The sequence below is a fragment of the Cinclus cinclus genome, chromosome 5 (assembly GCF_963662255.1).
Source record: "Cinclus cinclus chromosome 5, bCinCin1.1, whole genome shotgun sequence".
In the NCBI taxonomy this organism is placed as follows: Eukaryota; Metazoa; Chordata; class Aves; order Passeriformes; family Cinclidae; genus Cinclus; species Cinclus cinclus.
The window spans coordinates 8,819,908-8,841,765 of NC_085050.1; the positions used below are offsets into that span (position 1 = coordinate 8,819,908).

At 37.0% G+C, this 21,858-nt stretch overlaps 1 protein-coding gene across 4 annotated transcripts in view; it reads left to right on the plus strand.

Annotated features, from left to right (window-relative positions):
* The window catches only part of FAM193A (family with sequence similarity 193 member A), a 76,629-nt gene that overhangs the window by 33,493 nt on the left and 21,278 nt on the right, over nt 1–21,858 (plus strand). For 3 of the 4 annotated variants that reach the window (XM_062492636.1, XM_062492639.1, XM_062492638.1), the window contains exons 3-11: nt 212–457; nt 2,683–2,849; nt 3,109–3,276; nt 5,336–5,570; nt 8,834–8,958; nt 13,124–13,268; nt 17,978–18,055; nt 19,606–19,718; nt 19,871–20,113. In XM_062492636.1, the coding sequence (XP_062348620.1) occupies nt 212–457; nt 2,683–2,849; nt 3,109–3,276; nt 5,336–5,570; nt 8,834–8,958; nt 13,124–13,268; nt 17,978–18,055; nt 19,606–19,718; nt 19,871–20,113 (1,520 nt within the window). The remainder of the gene's footprint in view (nt 1–211; nt 458–2,682; nt 2,850–3,108; nt 3,277–5,335; nt 5,571–8,833; nt 8,959–13,123; nt 13,269–17,977; nt 18,056–19,605; nt 19,719–19,870; nt 20,114–21,858) is intronic. The other variant, XM_062492637.1, reaches the window with a different exon arrangement.

Genomic DNA, 21,858 nt, shown 5'->3' on the forward strand with positions numbered 1-21,858 from the left:
TGTGATGCTTATATAGAAGATGTTGCTAATTAAGGCAGACTTGGTAGTTGTAATAAAATTGGGCAAATCCATGACTCTGCCATTACATGATATTTTGTTCCAGTAATCTTCTCTTATTTGGGGGTTTTGTTTTCTGTTTCAGATATCAGAATAGCTTTTCTGATATGTATTCTGTGAATAACCAGTTATCTATCAAAACATTTGTTTGCAGACACCATTTACCTTTGGCTTGGGCCAAAGGGCACCATATACGACTGGCGAGCATTGTCTTCTTTGTAGAAGTGAACGAAAAGATACTTCGCTTTCAGAGAGCGGAATAAAAAATTCTAGCAAAACAGCACTTTCCTCATCTCCAAAAGCAAACAATATGCTGCATCTTCCACTGTGGGTATGTCCAGACTGTCGGAGAACAGTCGAAAAGGAGGAGAGGCATGCTACAATAGAGCAGTCTCTTGTGGTAAGTTCAAGTACCTCAGTAGAATGAGAAGATGCTTAATTATGGGCTGCATGTCATTTTTGCTTTGGAACCAGTAGAACTGAAAATGTGTAAAAAGCATTTTAGGCAATTTTGAGTTGGTTTTATTTAAACTGAACAGGGAAGTTATTCCAAAAGTAAGGAGTTCTGGCTGTGAGTTGTGGAGTCTTAAGGAGAGCAAGGTTTGGATCTGTTTTTTACTGAGTTTTTTGCTTTTAATTCACTGGATCTCAAGCTTTGTCCTTATCCCCTGTACTTAACTACAATTTCTACTTTTACCAACATGACCTTACTCATTAAACGTTTTTGTATTCTGCCTGCTCATATTGCATTTTCCTCTCTTCGTGAAGTAAACTATCTGAATTTTCCTTCTTTCAGTGGGCTTCTTGAGTCACTGCACTTGCACTGGCACCTCCCTGCAGATTTGAGTTTTGCTGTCTTTTCTTTCCTGTGTTTTTTAATAAAGAAGCACAACCTTGCATAGCATGAATGCAACAGTTTCCTAGTCTTGGTAGCACTGCAAGTACCAAATTAATATGTGGTGCTAATATTTCAAGTTGTGGATTCAACCTCATGTAAGAGCTGTGCTTAGTGTTGCAGGAAGATACCACAAGTTCATTGACAGGTCCAGTAAAACCACATTAGAGGTAAACTGTTACTGCAGAACCAAGTTTTCACAGCTGTCCTGGGAAGTCACACCCTTGGGATAGTTGGAAGGTACTGTAGATTGCAGCTGACATCTCCATGCAGAGAGCTAACAGGCTGTGCACACACCCGTGGGCACATACACGTTTTTATTTCAGTAAATCACTGTCAAAAAAGATTGTATGGAGGGTGTTGTTAAGCTTGTGTTAAAAGTATAGTTAAGGACTTTTCTGTAAGGAAAACTTAAGAGTATATGACTTGTATGCAACTTGTGTGTACAGATCATGTTGCTAGTAACAAAGGTAGTAAACTAATCAAGAGAGGTTACATCTAAGGGAATTATAGGGGTAGTAGGGTGGCAAACACCTCCTAGAGTTCAAAGCACAGCAAGACCAAGGCACATTATGGTTCAATTGAGTCAAATTTTTAGATACATTTAAGCTCTGTTTAAGAAACTAGTTAAAAAAAATACTGTCCTAGGTGTGCCAGGAAGGCAGGATTTGTTTCCTACACATTTTTTTAAGTTACAGATACTTCAGTAGTAGAAAGAAAATTTACATTGCTTTTTTAATTTGGCAACTGTTTTCTTTTTTAAGAGGAATTTTTAAAAGCAGACAGCAAATCGATTTTCCAAGATTGGAAGCTTGACTTAAAAACACAACTATATGAATTAGGTTACTAGTCAAATTCGAGAAGCAAGCTGGGAAAAAAGCCAAAGTTAGCTAAAAAAAAATTTTTACTAGTGACTGCAAGTACAGGTGGTTTGCTGTAGATGTTCCTGTGTTCAGACTGCTATTGCTCTCATTAGCTTGCTTGGTAGCAGCTGCATGCAGGTTTGTTCTTACCTATGTGCACCTTGATCCAGGATTTGGGGCACAAAAAAAAAAACAACTTCAGTCACAGTACTGATGTGAGAGGTCTCTTCCTGGTGCCAGGGAAATCTGGTGGCAGACTTGTGAAGGGTGCAGGAGAGAAGCATGGCATGTGCTAGGGCTGGAGCACAGAGAAGAGAGAGAAACTGGAGATGAAAATAGCAGCAGTCTTGGGTGAGTGTCTGTGTCATCTGCTAGAATTGAACAGCACTGTGCACAGGAGAGCCATTTCCAATGGCAGCAGCTTTCTGACATCCATTGCTATGAAATACTATGTCTGGCTGTTTCAAACAAGATGTTATGATTTTTACTAGAAGAGGTTGTTAAACTCTGGAAGCCAAACGTACTAGTTACATGGAACTGAGGAGATAGTGCTGCTTTATGATTTGAGTGAGGATGATGCAAGCCTTCCTTTAGCTTAGTTCATTGTTTATGCTGGAGTACATAAAGGTGATAATTATAACCAGTGTACTTTGGTCATTAGAAATGAAGCTCTGTATCATTGGTTGTCTCTTTCCATCTCTTGCATTTATTAGGCTTTTGAAAGACTAATTCTTTGTTCCTGATTGAGTGTCCTCCCAGAATATATGCAGCCCGAAGAATTGCCACTTTAATATTTGCCTGCCTAATAATATCTCAGACCTTACAAACTGAAGGCTACCTTTTTGGTTGTTTTTTTCTTTTTTTCAGAGCCAAGATTTCCTTTTGCACATGCCTCTTGGAAACAGTGGATCACAGCAGGAATCTGTAGGAGGAGGAAGAATAACTGTTGGTGCACAGACAGTGCCTGCTGCAGATCTGAGCAATTCCTCTCCTTCAGACATAGCATGCAACTGTGAGGCCTGTAATGAACGCAGGTAAGAACTGAACTCAACCTCAGTAGCACGGTGGTTGTTGTCAGATTTTGGCAGTGTTCTGGCTTGTTTGTAGGTGCATGCTTAAACTCTTGAAACAGGTTGTCTGACAGTAACTAATTTCTGAGTGGCAATATTCACCCGGTATCATACTTTATTTTAGGCATTTTCAGATATATTTTTTTTTTCTGAAATAGTAGCGATCAATACACCTATGTGATGTGTACAAGTAGAGGGTAATTATTTTTGTCTTCACATGCAGAGAAAATTCAGCAGAGCCTGAACGTGAACCCCAGCAGCTTCAGAATTACTGGTCTGAAGTCAGATACATGGTTCGGTGTATTTACCGTCAAGCTGGGACCCCTTTGGCTGATGACCAAGACCAGTCGTTGGTACCAGATAAAGAAGGAATGAAAGAGCTGGTGGATAGGTATATTACTTAAAAGAATATTAATTCTATTTTATTCAGCATTTTTCAATGCTAGTTTGAATGTGTGGGAAGCTATTAAATTCATATGCTGTTTGCAATGGTAATATGAATATATAATTATGAAAGTGTCCCAGAATGTTGTTCTTCAAAAGGCCTTATTCATAAAACAGTGTTAAGTTTGAATTGCCCCGCGTGAAAAATCTTACCTTGTGGAACTAGCCTGAGTTAGTAGTTGTAGTTAGTGGTTGCATCTTACTGTGATTGTAACACCTGGAAGAAATTTAAAAAAAAAAAGTTATATTGGACATCAATCAGTAGATGAGGTAGATTCCAATTTCATTTAGAAGTCACAACTGTAGCTTTTGTAGGTGTTGAAGTGAAAATGGGCTTGATGAGATCCACAGTGGTGAGTTTTTTTCTTTTAAGAATAGTGTGGCAAACCTTGAAGGGCTCCAGTTGGATCATCTCAGTTTCTCTCTAACTGAATGTGTGGTCAAGGAGTTTTTGTTCTCCTTGCTTCCATATGTGTTTAATGTACCGAGATCTGAGCAGTCTGACCAGTTGTAGTTCTCATGTGCAATTTCTGGTTGAACCTAAGTTCTGGTGAGGTAAAGACACATTTGAAAGAGAAATTCATCTAGCACTGCTCTTAATATGACTGTACATCTGAACTGGCTTTAATAAATAATTAAATCAGCATATTGCACTTTGCTTGTATAAAGACTGTTTGTTTGGTTTCGAACATGAGTTGTGTACAGCAGAGTAATATAGTGTCCCTCCCTATTAGTCACACTTTGCATGTTTTGTTCACTTAAATAAACAATATAGACTTGGAAATCAAAGATGTTTCAATGTTTCATAGTGTGTTGGTAATTAAAACTGAATCACAGCTAAAATGGTTATTGATGTTATGCATCTCCTTAATGGAAAAATTTTGGAAATCAGAACATACTCTGTGTAACTTTCTCATGTACTCAGGAGCTTTCATTACTCAGAACTGTTTTTCACTTCTGAGAGAGAAAATTAAGATATGAAGACAGAACCAGGATCTCAAAGGAGGAACCCTTAAATGTCAGTTGGATTATTTTTCAGTTGAGTTCCTTATGTTCTATAAAATGTAAAACAACACAAGGATGTAGTTTGGGCAGCACCAGTGTGTCTAGTCTGTCACGCTAGTATCATGCGGAACTTTTTGCAAAGTTAGTCAATGCAGGTATTGAATGCATTAAAAAAAAAAAAAAAAGTCCTCCATTTAGGTAGCATGTACAAGACCATGCTTTGGCTGAGTAACTCTGTTTGAAAGGCAGAAATTCCCACTTCCATGCTTTGCTCTTGTTAGACACAGCTGGCAGAAAATGGAGTGTCTGGTTGTCTTTGTTGGAATAAGTAGTGGTGCTGAGTAATATCCCTATTGTATGTTGGAATACTTGATGGCAGTATGATAGGACTATTTTGTGAGTGGTGAGGGAAGAGCATGGATTAGACAGCTGCAGACTGCAGTCTTCTGTTCACCTAACTCTTAAGTACTTACCCCATTTCTTCTTCCTACCCCCCTGTGCTGTAAAAAGCATTCTGTGCATGCTTAAACTCCATGCACAGAAATTTAGGGTAAAATTGAATTATTTCAAGTGGTTCAAAGCAGCCATTGTGTTCATTTTTTTTCTTCTGTAGACACAAATTTATCTCTTGTTAAGAACAACATGGAAAAGTTGTGAAGAAACATATCTGAAGTGTCTGGGTGCCTACAGGGTGCAAATGGAGTTAAGATTTTGAGCTCACAAGTTGAAGTGAAATTGTAAAGTCCTAAATCAGTCTGGTCCTCAGGTGTGTGGGCATCCTAGTCCTAAAGGGACACAGGAGCTCCATCCCATAAGTGTAGAAGTAAGGGACTGGACTGTGTTCTCTGAGATTTAAAGTAGTTCTCTAAATCTGAGCCACTGAGGTTCTTTTTGGTTAAGATAATGGTAACTGGTAAATACTTCTAGGAAAATGAAAACTGTTGATTACATGTTCTCTTTCTTTTTTTTCTTTTCCATCACAAATAATTCTAAAAATAAAGGCTTTGTGAAAGAGATCCATACCAGCTTTACCAACGATTGGAACAGCAAGCTAGGGAATATGTGCTTGAAATGAAGGTTCGTCTGCTCAGACACTTGTCCCTGGGATCTAAGGTTGCATCAACGTTAGCAACAGAAGGGCCACCCCAGGCACAGCAGTTCATCTCACTCCTACTTGAAGAGTACAGTGCACTCTGTCAGGCAGCGTGTACAATCAGCGCCTTCCTAGTTACTCTGGTAAGACTGAAAAACCAGCCTTTGTGCTCCTGCTTGCCAGGGCTAATGCTGACAGAGTTGTTTCTGGGCTCTTTCAGGTGTCTTCTGTCGTTGTAAATTATAAAGTTCTTTTTGTGCTCATCCTTAGAGACAGGGAGATTCTGAAAATGCAGTTAAATATTCAGAAGTGTGAAGCAGGCATCTCTTACAGTGGCTTGATGAAATTATTTTTTGTTCACAAAGAAAAAGGTGGGATGTTGTTTGTGGTACTTACCCTGAAACACATCTTTAAGCAGACTTTCAAAATATTAGATATCCTAATGTGGAAAACACTTCTCTGTTAATCTTTAATGGTCTCTTGACAGCTATGATTAAGTGACATCAACTTGTGTGTAGCACTAACTTGTATTGTTTCCGTGTTCAACTTTTCACTTGCTATCTAGGATGGCAACTTGAAGAGATTGTGTTGCCTCAGAATTAATCTGCAATGTGACTTATTATTTCTAAAGTTCTTCCTTAAATGCTTTTTTTGTCAACTGGTTATGATGTTAGACTTGGGATTACATTTTTGGGTATAAAATAGGCAGTAGCCTTTAAAAAATTTCTTCTTGAGTAACTGTCCATCAGGTAAGTAATACCTTAAACAAATTCTGTAATTGTATTGTTTTAAGGTCCTAAAAAGTTATTAATCCTGTTTTGTTATTAATCCTTTCTTGTGCATCTTTTGTTAATGTCCTCATCCTGTCCATCCCTTTTCTTGTGTAAGCTTCATGCAAGGAGGAAAAAAAAAGGTGGCTAAAATGGGGAATTTGGATTTTGTTGCCAGTTAGGTGAAAGTGACTGGATGGGTAAAGAGAGGAAAAAATAGGTGGAACATACACTATGATGGCCATAGGTGAGGATATAAAGTGGAGAGGAAGCAGGGTTTCATTAGAGGTAGGGCTCTAATAAAGTAAGTCAGTAAAATTAAATTGGCAAAGGAAGATGTCTGTTCTAAGAAACTTGAGTGTATCTGATGGGGTTTTTTTTTTGTTGTCAGTGCTCTGTATTTGCTGAGCAAATTTGTCTGTATTATCTTTCCCAGCTTTATCATTTAGATACAGATGTGAGGTCACTGCTATCTCCTGTTTATTGGCTGCTTTTAACAGTCATTAAGTTTCTAACAAGGTGCTTGAGAGAAGGTTGCTCTTGAGGTTGATTTGCATTGCAACTTGCTCAGCTGTAAACGGAATGGTTTGCAGTGCCCTTTAGCTTTCTCAGAGTGGATCTGGCAGTAATGAACCCATTAGTGCCAGAATTACACAGCTGATCAGAAAATAACTATTTCATACCTTTTTCCTGGCAATTACTGTGAACTAGTAGTCATGAAAACTGTTAGGTATGGGAAATTGAAATAATAGCCATGAGAAAACAGAAGATGCTTGAAGTCCCTAGTCAACCTCTTTCCTGACAAAATTAACAGTAAAATCAAATTCTTCTCCTTCTTTAAAAAAGGAAGCATAAGAAAACACAAAATGCACCTATTTTTGCTTGTCTTTTTCCTTCTGCATCCCGGTCAGTACTGAAAGCATCTTTCTACTAAGCTATGGCCTTGAGAAACTGAAATGTGAGAATGTATGATACTGTCTCTTGTCATACATTTCTTAGATTTATTAAATAAAATTTAATAAATGGAGTAGTATGTCACAGCTTTCAGTACAGGTAGTAGGGTCACTAGCTTTTTCAGTGTGCATGGATGTTTCGTCTCGAGATACCAGTACACTATAGAAGTATAGAAGAAGGAATCTTTTCTGCTAAAATATGTAACAGGCAGCCAAGATCTCTAAACTTAGTGCTGCCTTCCTTTTAAGGATGAAAGCTTTGCATGTAGTATACTGTAGAAAGGCATATAATGCCTTGAACCTCCACCTGTAAGAAACTGATTTCTCAATGAAATTATGAACAGTTGTCCTTCCTTTCAAAGGAATCCATCTGACTTTGAGAGCAGGTACTAAAGCTTTGTGCCCCACCAGTGCAGGGAATGACAGATTGCACTGACAGCAATTTGGAAAGACTCTGGTCAGTACAGAAGGGCCTTCAAGTACACAGCATACAGACCAGAGAAGAAAATGCTATATTTCTGATATTTCTTTTTGAGAATTCTCTCAAAAACCATAATCTGCACAAACTGATACACAAGAATTTGTAGATGTGTTGTTTGTTTTGTTCACAGCATATTATGGATGTTCCTTAAGAAATCAACTGTCTCAGTGAACTTAGAGAAATTATTAGCATTTTATAGAAATTTAAAATATTTTGAAGACATCCAGTACTCAAAATGAAAAAGTACATGTGTCTTGTGCAACTGAAAAACACCCCAGCACTCACCCTTTTTAAGAGTAATAGTTTCAACTTGTTTTTTTTTTTTTTTTTTTTTAAATGCTGATAATCTTGTTGTCAGGTCTGATATAAATATGTTTGGTTGTGGTTTTTTTTAACCCACTGTTATTAACAAAACTTCAAAATTCCAGGGTATAATGGTATTTCTGGGTGCTTGGAGTTATAGTGCTTAAGGCCCACTTGTTGATGTGAGAGCCAGAATGCTTGCATTTAATTCTGCTGTGTGGGTGAGTCCTGGTATAGAAAACCTGCATATTGCTGGCTATATGTAAGAAAACTTGCTGCCTTGAAAAGTGTGTTATATGTGTTGTGAGTTTTTGTGTTCTAATGATCATGATTTTAAGGTTTAGCTCTTGAAATTACATACAATTATGTGTTAAATAACCTCAAATACAATAATGCTCTGCTTACTAGAGAAGTAAGCTGTTGGTCTGGTCTGTTCAGAGGACTTCATTCTTTAAGCTGTAGTTGAGGAGAACTGCTTATTTGATTTTATGTCAGTTTTGAATAAAGATTACAGGTTGATATTGCATATGTGTCTCATACTAGACAGGTTTAAAAAACTGAAAAATAATCCTAAGTAGACAATTATTTGACAAGGAAATCTGAGAATTACAGGTTCAGATAATAAAATGTGTCTTTTGGTGAAGAAATGAATGGGAGCTTTGAATAATATAGACTGTTTTTTTAATTAACTGATTTTTTTCTTAAATTCATGACAATTTGTAAGGAATTATGCTATTGTTATTTAAGTAATTAAAAATTGCTTCAATTCTGAGGGTTCTGAGCTGGTTCATACAGCCTGTAGGTTGGAAATCAGACTTTAGAAAAAAATTCTTTCCTTGTACAGAATTTTGGCTTTTTTCCTTAACCTTGGTTTATTTCTGGTTGTTTTATCATTATAGGAAAATGAACATTTGAAGAAATTTCAGGTGACATGGGAATTGCACAACAAGCATCTGTTTGAAAATCTGGTATTTTCTGAGCCACTCCTGCAGAATAGCTTACCAACGCTGGTGTCACAGCTAAGGTAGAGTTTAACTTTGTTCTGTGGTTTCAAGAAGAAATGAAAACCCATGTTTGCAGCCTCAGCATTAAAAAAAATATGTTGCTACAATTGAATTGGTAAAAAAAATCTTTGTGGATCTCTCTTGAAAAGTGTTATTGGTTGAGCAGGCTGCTGTCATAATTTACTTGTCAGAAGAATTACAACCCTAATTTGCTTAGTTGTAGGTTACCCAGTAAAATGACAGCATCCTGTGTAAATACTGATGGTGTGAGTGAATAGTACTGTTTTTAATTATCAGGCATTGCTGCTGTTTTTACAGCTCTACAAGCAAATTAAAGCCTCATTTCCTTCTACTTCCCATAGTCAACAGAATTGAATTTGGAGTTTTACGACATCTTTTCATTGGAGAAAGCCCCTTGCTTGTAGGTCTCATGATTTTAAAGCTCCTGAGGCATTAAATTGTGTATTTTCGTAGTTGGGTTGCTCTGCTTGTAATTTATGTACTGCCAAAGTGTTTGACCTCTCAGTCTTGATTGTGATGAAGACACATTTATGATCTGTGTAGACACATTTTAAAGGTACTGTCTTGGGTAACTTTCCATGGTACCAGAAGAGTTTGACTAATTCTGTTACAAGATATGTTGTGTACAGTGAATAAAAAAACATCTTTTAAGTCCTCCTTTTGCTAGTAGATACTAGAAAGGTAAAAGGGGAGACAAAGAAGTTGAATTGTTGGCAGGCTCAGCAAGAAGTCTGAGGTTGCTCATAAGTTACCTGATCTGTTTAGATTAAACTGGGTTGATATTGAAAGCCTTTCTCCTCTTTCCCCAACAGCTTATTTTGTTGCTGTGCTCAACAGCATGTTGTTTAATTGTGTATTTTTCCAGTGATCGGTGGCTTCTTTTTCTATGACTATCCTTCATCATGTCCCTGGCTTTTGACAAGGCCTATCTGTATCTCTCTACTCCTGCAATCCTGACTTTATATTGCCTTTATCTTCAGAGCTGAGAATGGTCTTGGTGAACTTTATGGTTATTTCTTAACAAAAGCATTTTTTAATTTGATTTACCTCTTCTGTGCTGCTGCAATTAAAGTCAGAGCAGCAGAAGTTGTTTTTCTGCTGTCACTGTGGTGACAGCTACCTTCAAAGCTTACAAATACGATGGAATCAGAATCTCTTCCTGCAGGAGTTCCTTTTCCAGTGCATTTGTGTTTGCTAGGTAGTTGATGTGAAATGCCATTGAACTTACGGTTTTGCCTAGTTTGATTGACATGAATTGTTTTTTGATAGGAAAGATTCAGCACAAGTTTCCCATTTCTAGATTATATGGTGTATGTCTGGTTATTCTTTGATAAACATAGGTTTTGTTTGCATTCATGGAACTCTTAGGATTTTACTGTTGAGTTCTGTGTCTTGAAGTGGCAGAATTTGATTTCTCTGGGAAGCATATGTTTCTGACTTCCACTGGAAATTTATGGAGAAGTGATCCATCACAGAAGCATCATATGGAAAAGCAGAGATCAGACTAGTCCTCTGGACATTCGGTTAACGGAGAATCACTTTGGTGCAGTAGAGAAAGTATTGCCAGGGTTTCTCTACTGAGCATTGGCCTCAGTATTTTCTCTTCCTGAAGATAAATGTGAAATGGCATTTTGACACCTCAGCTTTGCTTAGATGTTGGGCATTCATCCTTTCTTTCATCCTTTGCCTAAAACGCTAAATTTTTTGTATATATCTGGCTTTTTCAAACTATGTAGTTAGTATTCTGTGTTTAGTTCCAAGGATGCTTATCAGATGTCAGCCTAGAAAAGGTGTTCACATAGGCAGGTTTAAAGAGCAGCCTTGTAGAAGTGGGGTTTGCTTAGCTGGTATAGGATCAGCTGTGTCAGTCAGTATTCCACAGCTGATGGGACATCTGCTGGGGTAAACTACCAGGGTCTTAATGTGTTGTATCTTGTTTGGCTACACAGTCAGCATCTGTGGCTTGTTTAGGAAGGAGCTCAGCTGCACACTCTGCAGACCAGCTGTAAGGGCTGTCCATGGCTTAGCAAGAGTTAATTAGCCAGCAGGGCTTCCAGGTCAGACCCAGCCTTTCATAAGGTTGTATTTTCATAATGAGTATTTGAGGAAATCCAGTTCTTTCAAAGGTCAGTGGGTAATACTTCCTGATGAAGGTGTCAATAAGAAGAGTTTCTTAGAGGCTAAATAATATTGATTGGGTTAAGATGCTTCTGATTACATGCAGCTTCTGACATGCCTTCTGCATTTACCACACTGCTTTATTGGCATGTGGTGACAAATGAAGTGACATCTGGGGCTTCTATGTCCCCTTTGCTTTCCCAGCATGGGATGGGACAGTGGTGAGGATATTTGCTTTGGTTAAATGCCATTGTCCAAAAAGTTGTGTTCCTGATCAAAATATGCAGTCATACAGTTTGTCAACAGGTATTGCTTGGAAGTCTCAGTTACTTTAAGGTGAGCAATTCTTGTAAAATTTTATGTATGTGTTATCCTTTTTATTATTTTTTTTACTGCAGTTGAGGAACATACTCTACCTCTGTTTAGGGGACTGAAATATTAACTAAATTGTTGCTTTATACTTGCCTTGGAGGGTGAAAGTGTATTTTCTAATATCAAATTTGCATTACTCGGAGCTAAAATAAAAATTAGAGTGTAAATGCATTGCTAATACAAATTTTTTAAAATTTAGTTATTTTGCTTTTGACTTGAGCAAATTTTAAAAAGTAATTTGTGCACAACTACTGTGTGAAAGAATAATACTAGTCATGAGCAGTTATGACAACAAATGACTGATTTTTGTACAGTAAGGATCTGATTTTCACATAATTACGTAATACCAGAAGCAGAGGTTCCAAAAAACAGTAGTAAATTGTGGTCTAGTAACAGGAGTTGACAGTGTTTGCACTAATAGTAGGGAAGTCTTGTATCCCAAAGGCACTGTATCCCTTGAAACTAATTTTTGTGCTCTTCAACCCATGGACGTCCCAAGTTTTAATGTGGAATTTTCTTGTGCATCCTTCTTAAGTGGTTGTGTTGCAGGTTCTGGGCAAAAACAACAAAGCAAATTCTCATTTATTGGCAAAAACACATTATCAGCTGTAACCTGATGCTTACTGCATTGTCTGTTTGCTCTGCTCTTCATTATGCTTAATTGCCAAGTTGAAATTAAGGGCTTAGTTCTTTGCCAGGTGACAGGCAGGGCTATGTGGTTCTGAGGCTGGGTTGACATCCTATTGCAATGAAAATCTATAACATACCTCCCTGAACTGCTGGAACTGGGAAAATATCATGTTTTGAGATGCTTCAATTTTGTTTTTTTTTTTTGGTATTGGCTTTGATTTGCTACACAACCTCTGTGACTAATTAATTGTCACACAGTTTAATTACTGAGTAGAAAAATGTTGTAAAGCTTCAGTTTGTGTCAATTGACAGGTCATTACAATTCAGTGTGGTTTAAACACATGTTACTGAGTAGAATTTTGTCTTTTGTTATTTGTAATGTCAGTGTATTGGGAGTTGACATATTTACTTCAGAAGCATTATGCTGTGCAAAGATGGCAGCAGTAGGAAGGGAGGTAAGTCTGTCTCCTATTTCTGGGGCTCCTCAGAGACAGTCAGCAGTGACTGGCATACCCATGTTTTGAATCCTGTGCTGCTCAAGTGATAGTAGATAACTGCTTGTATTTCACTTGCCTCATTCTACAGCACATTTCCCACCTGGAGCTCCAACTCATCTAGTAATCTTTTTAGCACTGATCATGAGAGTTCTGCTTAACAAGCTTCTGGCTTTATTTTTATGATGTAGCTCTGCAGTGGATAGTCAACATGTATATTTAGCCCATAGAATTTGAAAGGATAAATATATCAAGCAACAAAATTTGAACAAACAATTTGTCATCTGGTTGTTCATGGGAAAGAGGCTCTAGCAATGTGGTGCTTCCCACATTCTTGCTATTGTTGCTTACAGAAGATTGGAATAAGCAGGGTTTGAACAGTTTTTGGAAAAATACTAAAAATACTCAGTTTTTGTGTTAGAAGCAGCTTTGTGGGCCTAGGTGTGTCAATAATCACATTTTTACAACATTCGTTTTGGCTGGCAGAACTTAAAAGTGCGATTCTTCAGTGCAATGTCTCTTCCATAACAAGTGCTATTTGAACTTTTAGGCTTGGAACAACACAAGATTCCTGTAGTGAAGATATGTATAGTACCTTGCTACAAAGGTATCATCAGCTGGAACAGGAAATGGGCCAAGTTGCTGAAGCATGGCTTGAATGCCAGAAAAGAATAGATGATTATGTTGATGAACAGGTAAGAGTCATGCAAATAGTCTGATTATGTAGGGAGCAACCCATGCAGGACTGTGCCTTCAGTGAAGAATAATTTCTTGGGTATTTTTATCCAGGGCTTTGAAGCAACAAGATGTAAGTTTTTTCATTCATGTTAGTCATTCACAATAGAAAACCATTTACTTAGCAAGACTTAGTGGTGATTGTACAATGGCATATTTAAATTGTTGAAGCAGATTGTTGTGTTCTTGTTTAGAGATGGTCTTAGAACATTTTATAATTATGTTAGCCAGTAAATGAGCCACAGGAAATAAAAATAACCCATTCCACAAAACCCCCTAAGCTTTTAAAACAGGAAGTGTGCTAAATGAAATCCAGAGGAAGAAGTAGCTTTTAAAAATTGTGGCCTGTGCCATAGTATGGTGATGATTATGGTACAGTTGTCAAAATGGGAACTGCATCTTGTCTCAATGCCTAAATATTTGCACCTCTGAAGCAGTTCTTTAATCCAGTATGTGATCTGATAGCTTATTCTTCTGAATTTGTGCTATGTTTCAGAAAACAATCATGTTCTTGTGCTGACTCCTACATTGCTGAGAGCTTAATTTTCAGAAAAATAGCTGTTTATTTTGCAGGTTCATATTCTTCAAAAATTTCTCATTTGGCTTTTGTCTCATGCTCAAAAACTTAATTATTTAAAAACACCTTACGAAAAGAGTGAAGTTGATCTGTTTAGTTCAATCTTAAGTGTTCTAGAAGAAATAATGTCTTGGAAATAACTAAAGATAAGAGAATTTTATAGAACTCTCCTTCTATTTTGAAGTTTTATGAGCAATAGGAATACGGAGAATTAATTTGAGATTCAGTAATGCTATGTTGCTTCTATAGATAACAAGCATACTTTAGTCTTAGGATACACTCTAAATGTCCTTTAGAAGTTGTTCCCTGTCTTAAGATTTAAGTGAACTTTTACCATTAATTCCAGTGCCTTAATGATGGAGACAGGATATAACTAATTTTATTTCTAGAGTTTGCTCTGTATTTGGGGACTGCATCTGTGAGCTTTGAATTAAAAAGTTTTCCCTTGGTCTGGCTGCTTTTGTGCACCTATATATGTGATTGCAGCTCAGTAAAATGTCATCATCTCACACTTTATGCTATTAGAAGTCATCTTTCCCATGGTGTCAGGCTGTCTGATATTGCCTCTCTAGTAAGAAAGGAGTCCACTTCACTGCCATCATTCAGCTATTTTTTTAATGGCATTTCTATGGAGCCACATTCATATTTGGTTTGTGACTGTTCATTCTGCACCACTTGATAATCGGCTCATAACTGACTTTTCTGTGTTTCTTTTTATCAAGTGGCCATGCAGCTGTTACAAGTCCTGTCTTGTAGCATTTTTTTAATCTGCTCAATGAAGCCTGTAGCCTATGCAGACAGGCACTCTTTTCCCACTTGGGGCAATTTAATGTGATGACTTATTTCCTAATGACAAAAAGTACCTGCAAAGGTGGGGAGGTTGAGGGGGAGGCATGAAGGGGAAACAATTGTAAAACTTAAACCATCAAATTTTAAAGAAGATACTGATATTTATATTGGTATTTACTTGTAGGAAAAATAATTTTCACAGTCATGCCTTAAACCCTGTGTTGGTGATAACCTGTGGTTATACTCTAAAATACAGGAATACATTAATAAGTATAACCATCATACCTGAATTTGCAGTGATATTTTTTTCAACAAAGTAGAAATCAGAAAACCCCGCTACTATAGAAACTATGGATCTTACCATTGAATGCATGTTCATTAGTTGCTTGATTCTTGGCTCAGCAAAATTGTGAGGTTTTGTTGGTAGTGTTTGAAAGGTTAAAAAGCAAAGGAGATTTAAGAATGGTTCTCATTTATATGTTTTGTGGAACTATATCCAAAACAGGGCATTGGCAAAGATAATTGATGAATCTTCCACGGCGTTATGTTTCTTGTTGGTAAAAAAAGGGAATAGTTCTTGCAAGCAATACACATATTAATTGTTTAAGACCGTGTAAGGTGGCTGTGTCATGCACAGACATAACTTAATACACTGGTGGGCCATGTGTGTATGCTGTGATAAAGTTTAGAATAAGGAATAATCTGTATCAGTGCCTGTATTAATATATGTTAAATCTGAGGAGTATCTTGAGTACAGGAGAATTTTAAGTGTATGCAGGCTATACATCCAGATCCTGATTTCCTTACTAAAGTTACACTACACTTACCTGAGGAGGTCCTGGGTTATTTCAAGTAATGGCTAGACAGTCATATGTGCTTTGTGCCAAAGAGTGTTTCCTTCTTTTTATTTTTTTTTAAATTTTTTTTAAATTTTTTTTAGCTGAATTGCTTTTGCCCAGGCAGAGCTTCTTGCTTGTCTCTCCATATTAATGTGTGATTTTTATTTTTTTTTTACAGTCCTGGTCAACTTAGTAGACAAAACAGCATGGGCATAAATTGTTTCTTGTCTTTATGGTGGCTGTGTAGATAATTGAAGCAGTCACTATTTTTGTGTGCTGAGCTTGTGATAGGAGGAATTATTTTTATTATTTCTAGTGAAATAGTCTAAGAAAATTGATTCACACATGGAATTTGGGAAGTTCAAAATGTGCGATTTACATTTGGTGCAGACTTGAAAATTTGGAAGGAACAAGCATCCTGTGATATATGTATGGACATCAGAGTTTTTGCCAGTGATTTAATGTTACATTTCTGTTCTGACCAGACTGTAGGCTTCGTTTCATGATTAGATCTATTTCAGAATGGAAAACTACATGTTCACCTGTCTGTTTTGCTTGTCTGATGGAGCTGAAAAACTTCTTAGCTTCAAATAAATAGGGGGGAAGGAAGAAAGTGGTAGTGGCCCTCTCTTCTCCATTGGGCAGCGGTAGTAGAATATTCAGTCCAGATGTGCAAGAATGAAGTGTATTTTTTTTTCTTCTGATGGCATTTGGATTTATCTCTCACTCCCTAGGAGAGTTCTTGGGCATGATTTATGTGGTTTGTATTGCATCTGCTTTGCTCTGGTGAAATAAATATTCACTGGGGAAAAGAAAGGAGGGAGAGAAGTGGGTTTCTATTATTTATGGAATCAATAACTTAAGATACTTGTAGACATGGAGTATTGGAAAGGCTGCAAAGGGGAAGTAGGAAAACTTGAGAGTCAGCTCCCGTTCCCATTAGTGCTCAGGTACAAGGACTTATCCCGTGCTGTTTACTGTGACAGTTTCTTGGCAGGCTTGAGCAGGCAGCTCCCAGTTAATGCACTGGCTGTTTTAAATGTCGTTCTCTGGCATTAAAAGTCTTCTCTTACAAAGTGTAGTGAATGGAAGTGGCTGACTTGGATGCTGAGGGTTTAGGTGTCAGGGCACCCAAATCAGGGAGTGTTACTGCCTTTAAATATAGCTCAAGGGCTCTCAGAAGCTGATAGTTCATCCAGGATGAAATTTCTGATGTTGTTTGCCACAGGCTCTGCAGTACCTTTCAGTGTGTCTTAGAAGTTGTATGAGTGATTTAAGAATATTTCATGGGTACCTTTTTTTCTTATTTTTTTTTAAACACACATGGACATAGTAAACTGTTTTTTTCGTGTTAGCATTGTCTCATTGGAGCAAAGGAAATCCAAATCTACAGTAGTAATTAAAATATGATGCTGGTAGTTTCAGAAATTAATTAGGCAATTTTTTTTTACTTAATACTGCTTCAGATCCCCAGCTTAAAATTTCATCTTCCTAAGTTAAATAATGATAATAGCAATATTTTACTTAGCTTAGTAGTGGGACTTTAAACTTTTATCAAGCATGAATTTCTGGAGGCATACTTTCGAAGATAAAAAGAATGTTGCTAATAGTGTAACCTACTAATCTTTGGCTCACTAACCTAATTTATGAAGCAATTTTTTATATTCTATAAGATGATGTAATATGATGATGGTGATTGTGGTTTAGGTAACTTTAAAAAAAGAGCTGTAAAAGATAACCCAGGTAGTTATTTTTCCTCATGGGTGAAGTAATGCTGCTAAAATGTCTTAAGGTACAACAGGAGGAGTTTTGTTCCTGTGTTTTGTTGTGGTATAGTTCGTGAAAGATTTTGTGTTCCCTCAGAGTCAATTTATTTACTAAATCAAAAAAAATATCATTTGTGTACAAAAAGTTATGGTCTCTATGTGCATTTGTGGTGATAGGATTTGAGAGACAAGTAATTATAAAGCATTGTTCCAGCCTAGATCAGTCAAGTGGCGTGAAAAATTTTGAGGAATGAATAGTGTTTGTCTAGGTCACTACTTTTGATTCTTTTGACTCTTTAGCTGATTAGTTCCACATGTGGTACTTTGAGGCCTTGCCATAAGTCCAGTATCTCTAGATTTTACTGGATTATAGTGAATCTGAGATGCTGAGTGTTTAATGCCAATCACTGTTCATTAAAAATATTATTAAACTATTTAATGAAAATAAATACTAGCATAAAGAGTAACAGTAGAAATATCCAAGTGGAAAATACAAGTGAAAAATCATGTAAATGAATATAAAATCTTTTGTTTAAGTGACTCAAATTACTAGCAAATAAAACATATTTCATATTGACTAAGTGTGTAAGTACTTGCAGAATAGCATAGCTAAGCTAAGTTTAATGAAACAGGCAAATTGACAAAAAAGTAGGTTTTCTATTGTTAAATCACTGAGTTTTCCTCAAATTCTGTTTTAGATGGCAATGAAAACAAAACAACGCATGCTAAAGGAAGACTGGGAATTTTTTAAACAGAGGCGTTTTATTGAAGAGCAGGTAGGATTTTTTTCATACCATTCTGAGTTGTACTAATGCTACACATGTATTTGTAAGATGCAAACATGAGTGTAGGATGTTGTACTAGATCTGTGCAATCTAATTCTGCAACTATGAAATTTGATCAGCTAAAATACAGAAAAGGGAGATCCAAGAAGAACAGGTGAAAGTATGTAATCTCCTTTACTACAAGGTAAAACATAAACACTGTAGTCTTAGGACTGAATGCCAGGTGTTTAAAGTCTTTGTGCCAAACAAAAGGAGAATTTTTATTGCCTTAGAGTAGGATCCAAAACAGCCAATACATTGAGTGTGGAGCTGTCTGGACATACATGGTAGGGAATATTGTTCTCAAGAGTTTAACGTATGCCATATGTAGTATGAGCCTCAGTATCAGGGCAGGTGATTCCACCTGCTGAGACTCCAGAGATAACTCCTGCATCTGCTTTTTGGGGAAAGGGCTGAGCAGAACTGTGTTCATTTTTTCAAGCTGTAACCAGAGAGAGACCAGTAGTAGTTTCTACCTTATTATAAAACTGCTGTTTAAGACTCAGTACTCTTTTCTGCAGCCTAGAAGTGTTCAAGTGTGCATCATGCTTTCCATAAGAGTACAGTGCGCTTCGGCTAGAGTCAACTCTGGATGGAGAACCTCTCCGTTCCTGTACCAGTATGCAGAAAGAAACGCTAGTCATGAGCCAGAGAGAGTATGATAGTACATTTTAATAAACTTAAGCTTAAATTGGCAATGTCTCAAAGCAGTCATCAGTAAGTACTTTTTCCTGTAAGGAACATAAGCCTTTGTTAACCGTGTCTTCAGAACATCTGGTATACAGGTCTCCTCAGAGGACTTGAGGAAGAATCCTCTTTTTCCTTGATCCTAATTGGCCTTAAGTGAGCTGTAAGACCATGGCTGCTTAGGTAAGGATCAGGTCTGGGCATCTATAGAAGTGGGAGCTTAGGCACATCCTTGTTTAACCTAAGGCTTGTAGGTATCTAATGAAATTAGGTGCTTTCAGGATTAGGCCTCTGTCAGGTGGAGATTATTTGGATTGTATTTTGTCACTAATGCAGTCAAGTCCTGTTTTGGGCAACTACTCTTGACTCTATACCTTTGCAGCTAGCAAATTAGTCCTAATTTTTTTTTTTAATTTGCAAGTTAAGGGTCAGTTTGCTTTCTCCATTTGTCAGCAGCATCCTTTTGCACATATCATGAAACAAGACAAAAACTGCTCAAGTTCAGAATGCATCAGCAGAAATACCATGCAAGATGTACGTATGAGTCAAGGAGATGGACTTGTCACCTTTCCTGTTTCATAGAAGAGACATGCTTTATTTGAAGAGTATTGATGCCGAATGTTGTCATTTTAACTTTGCACTTCCTTGTTTGTGATCAAAATGCCACCATCATGAAATTATTCTGAATTATTCTGCTTTTAATTTATTTGCCCAAAGAATAATTTTTTTGATTATGTAACTTGTCATTATGTGCCATTGAATTTTTAATGGGAAGACTTGCACTACTAAAACACTGCCTTTACCATTTACTCCAGCTTAATAACAAGAAAGCACTATCTGGAGAGAACAACTTCACAGACACAATGAGACACATGCTGTCATCACGTTTGAGCATGCCTGACTGTCCCAACTGTAATTATAGAAGAAGGTGAGCTGATGTTTTTAGTATGAAATCATAATAAATCATTACTTTCCTGTTCAAGGAAAAAAAAATACATTATTGGAACAAAGAGTGTGGTTATTTTAAATAAATGCTTGTTAAACAAGGTCATAAAAATCTGTGATTTCATTCTGGAACAGATGTACTTGTGATGACTGCAGCCTTTCACACATTTTGACGTGTGGCATCATGGATTCTCCCATAACGGATGATATCCACATTAACCAGTTACCACTACAAATTGATTCTGCTCCGGATTATTTATCTGAGATCCGCCCACCCAGTATGTCTTCAGCAAGTTCAGGATCGGGTTCCAGCTCACCCATCACAATTCAGCAACATCCCAGACTCATCCTTGCAGATAATGGTTCTGCACCAACTTTGTAAGTTCATTTTTCTGTTTTAAATTTTTTCTAGTGAATCAGACTTAAGCAGGCAAGTGACATTGGCAGGCTGTCATTATGCAATGTTAGTTTTCCTTCAGAAAATTATTTAATAATGATACTGTACTCAGCTGGCCACAACTCCAGCTGTATGTTGTGCAAACATACATATATTAAAGATGCTGTCAAATTTCTGAAAATTTCTCAACATGCTGTATTGCCAGTATTGCTAGAAGGTTTTGTAGTGTGTGTTTTCCTGCTTTGCAATTGCAACAACATCCGATATTGATCTACTTTAGAGCATTGTGTGAAAATGTCAGATTTTCCTAAAGTGACCAAGGGAACTTGCTCAGAAATTCTTGCCAAGAATTCGTTTCTTTGAAGGATTGTCATTTCATATGAATTGCTTTAGTTCCTAAAAAAGTCTTCATTATATCACTTTTAGGATTGTTGAACCTGTGTTAATATGTCTTGCATCAAAAATTATTGTCCCTATCAGAAGTATCTGTCACTGAATTTCTTAGATGCTAATCAAAGTGATTGCCAGATTTGAGACATTAGTCTCATGGTGGACTTCCACCCCTTCATAATTCCAGAGAGGCAAAGCTGCTTGGTGGGCTGGCTTTTGTACTCAGTATAGGTACAGCTAACCAAGAGTCTCCTCTGTTACGTGATATTCTGAAGAAATTTTTAAAAGAATCCAAGCTTGAGTTACCTGTGTGGTGAGGACAGTGAAATAATGAAATACCTTCCGTTGGCAGAGTCAAGGGAATTTGCTGTAGTGTTCCATGTTCATACTCTGTGATAAACAAGGACAGTGCAGATGTGTGGAATGTTTTCGGTGACTGTCAGTCACTAAGTTCTATTTCCTCTAAACATTTATCTACTACCACCAGTGGTTTAATATTTGATTACAGAGCTGTAGTTTCTGAACTCATTCGGGGAGCACTTGAAAACAGCTATATATTCTTAAATGTGTGCTTTGCCATGTCTATAAACTCTCACTAATTTTGGTGCTAAAATGTCAAAAGTTGTTCAATTTGTCTCTTCAGAAACTAGTTCAGTTGAATCCAAGTATTATTTACCGGAAGAAGTTTATTTTTAGGGAAATGCCACTACACCTTGGGGAAGTGCCATTTTATGTCTCATACTATCTGCTGTGTTTTGTTTCTTCATTGCACATTTGAAATATGCCTAATGGTGTCATCATGTAATTAAATTTTGGCTCAGTATTTTATGGAATGCAACAAGATAAAAGGGCACAGTTTAAGAGCTCTGGATTACTGTAGCAACATGAACTAACCAATCTTTGCGATGTTTCCCTGGAGTGAGTAATTAAACATTCAGGCCCTTTTGATATCTATCTGTAAGGCAAGAAAAATTCCACTAAGAATTTTAGAGCAGATTCTGAAAAGCATGCAGATGTGGAGTTGTCTACAAACTAATTGCTGTTGAGAAATTTAGGAGCTACTGTGATGTGTTCAGTGTTCCATTTTACTGGTGTGCCACTTAACGTGTGGAAAAACTCAAATTTTATATTGCGGATTTTTCCGCTTTGCAATTTCTGTGAAGACACTGGCATAAGGCTTCTTTCATCAAATGAAAGGTCAGCAATATTCTGGAATTATTAATTCCATAAATTTCTGGTCAAAAAATGGTGTTTGAAAAACACTTTACCCTAAACCAGCAGAGAACCTTATTTTCAATCCAATCTGTCATTCAGGCACATGACTGCTACATTCAGT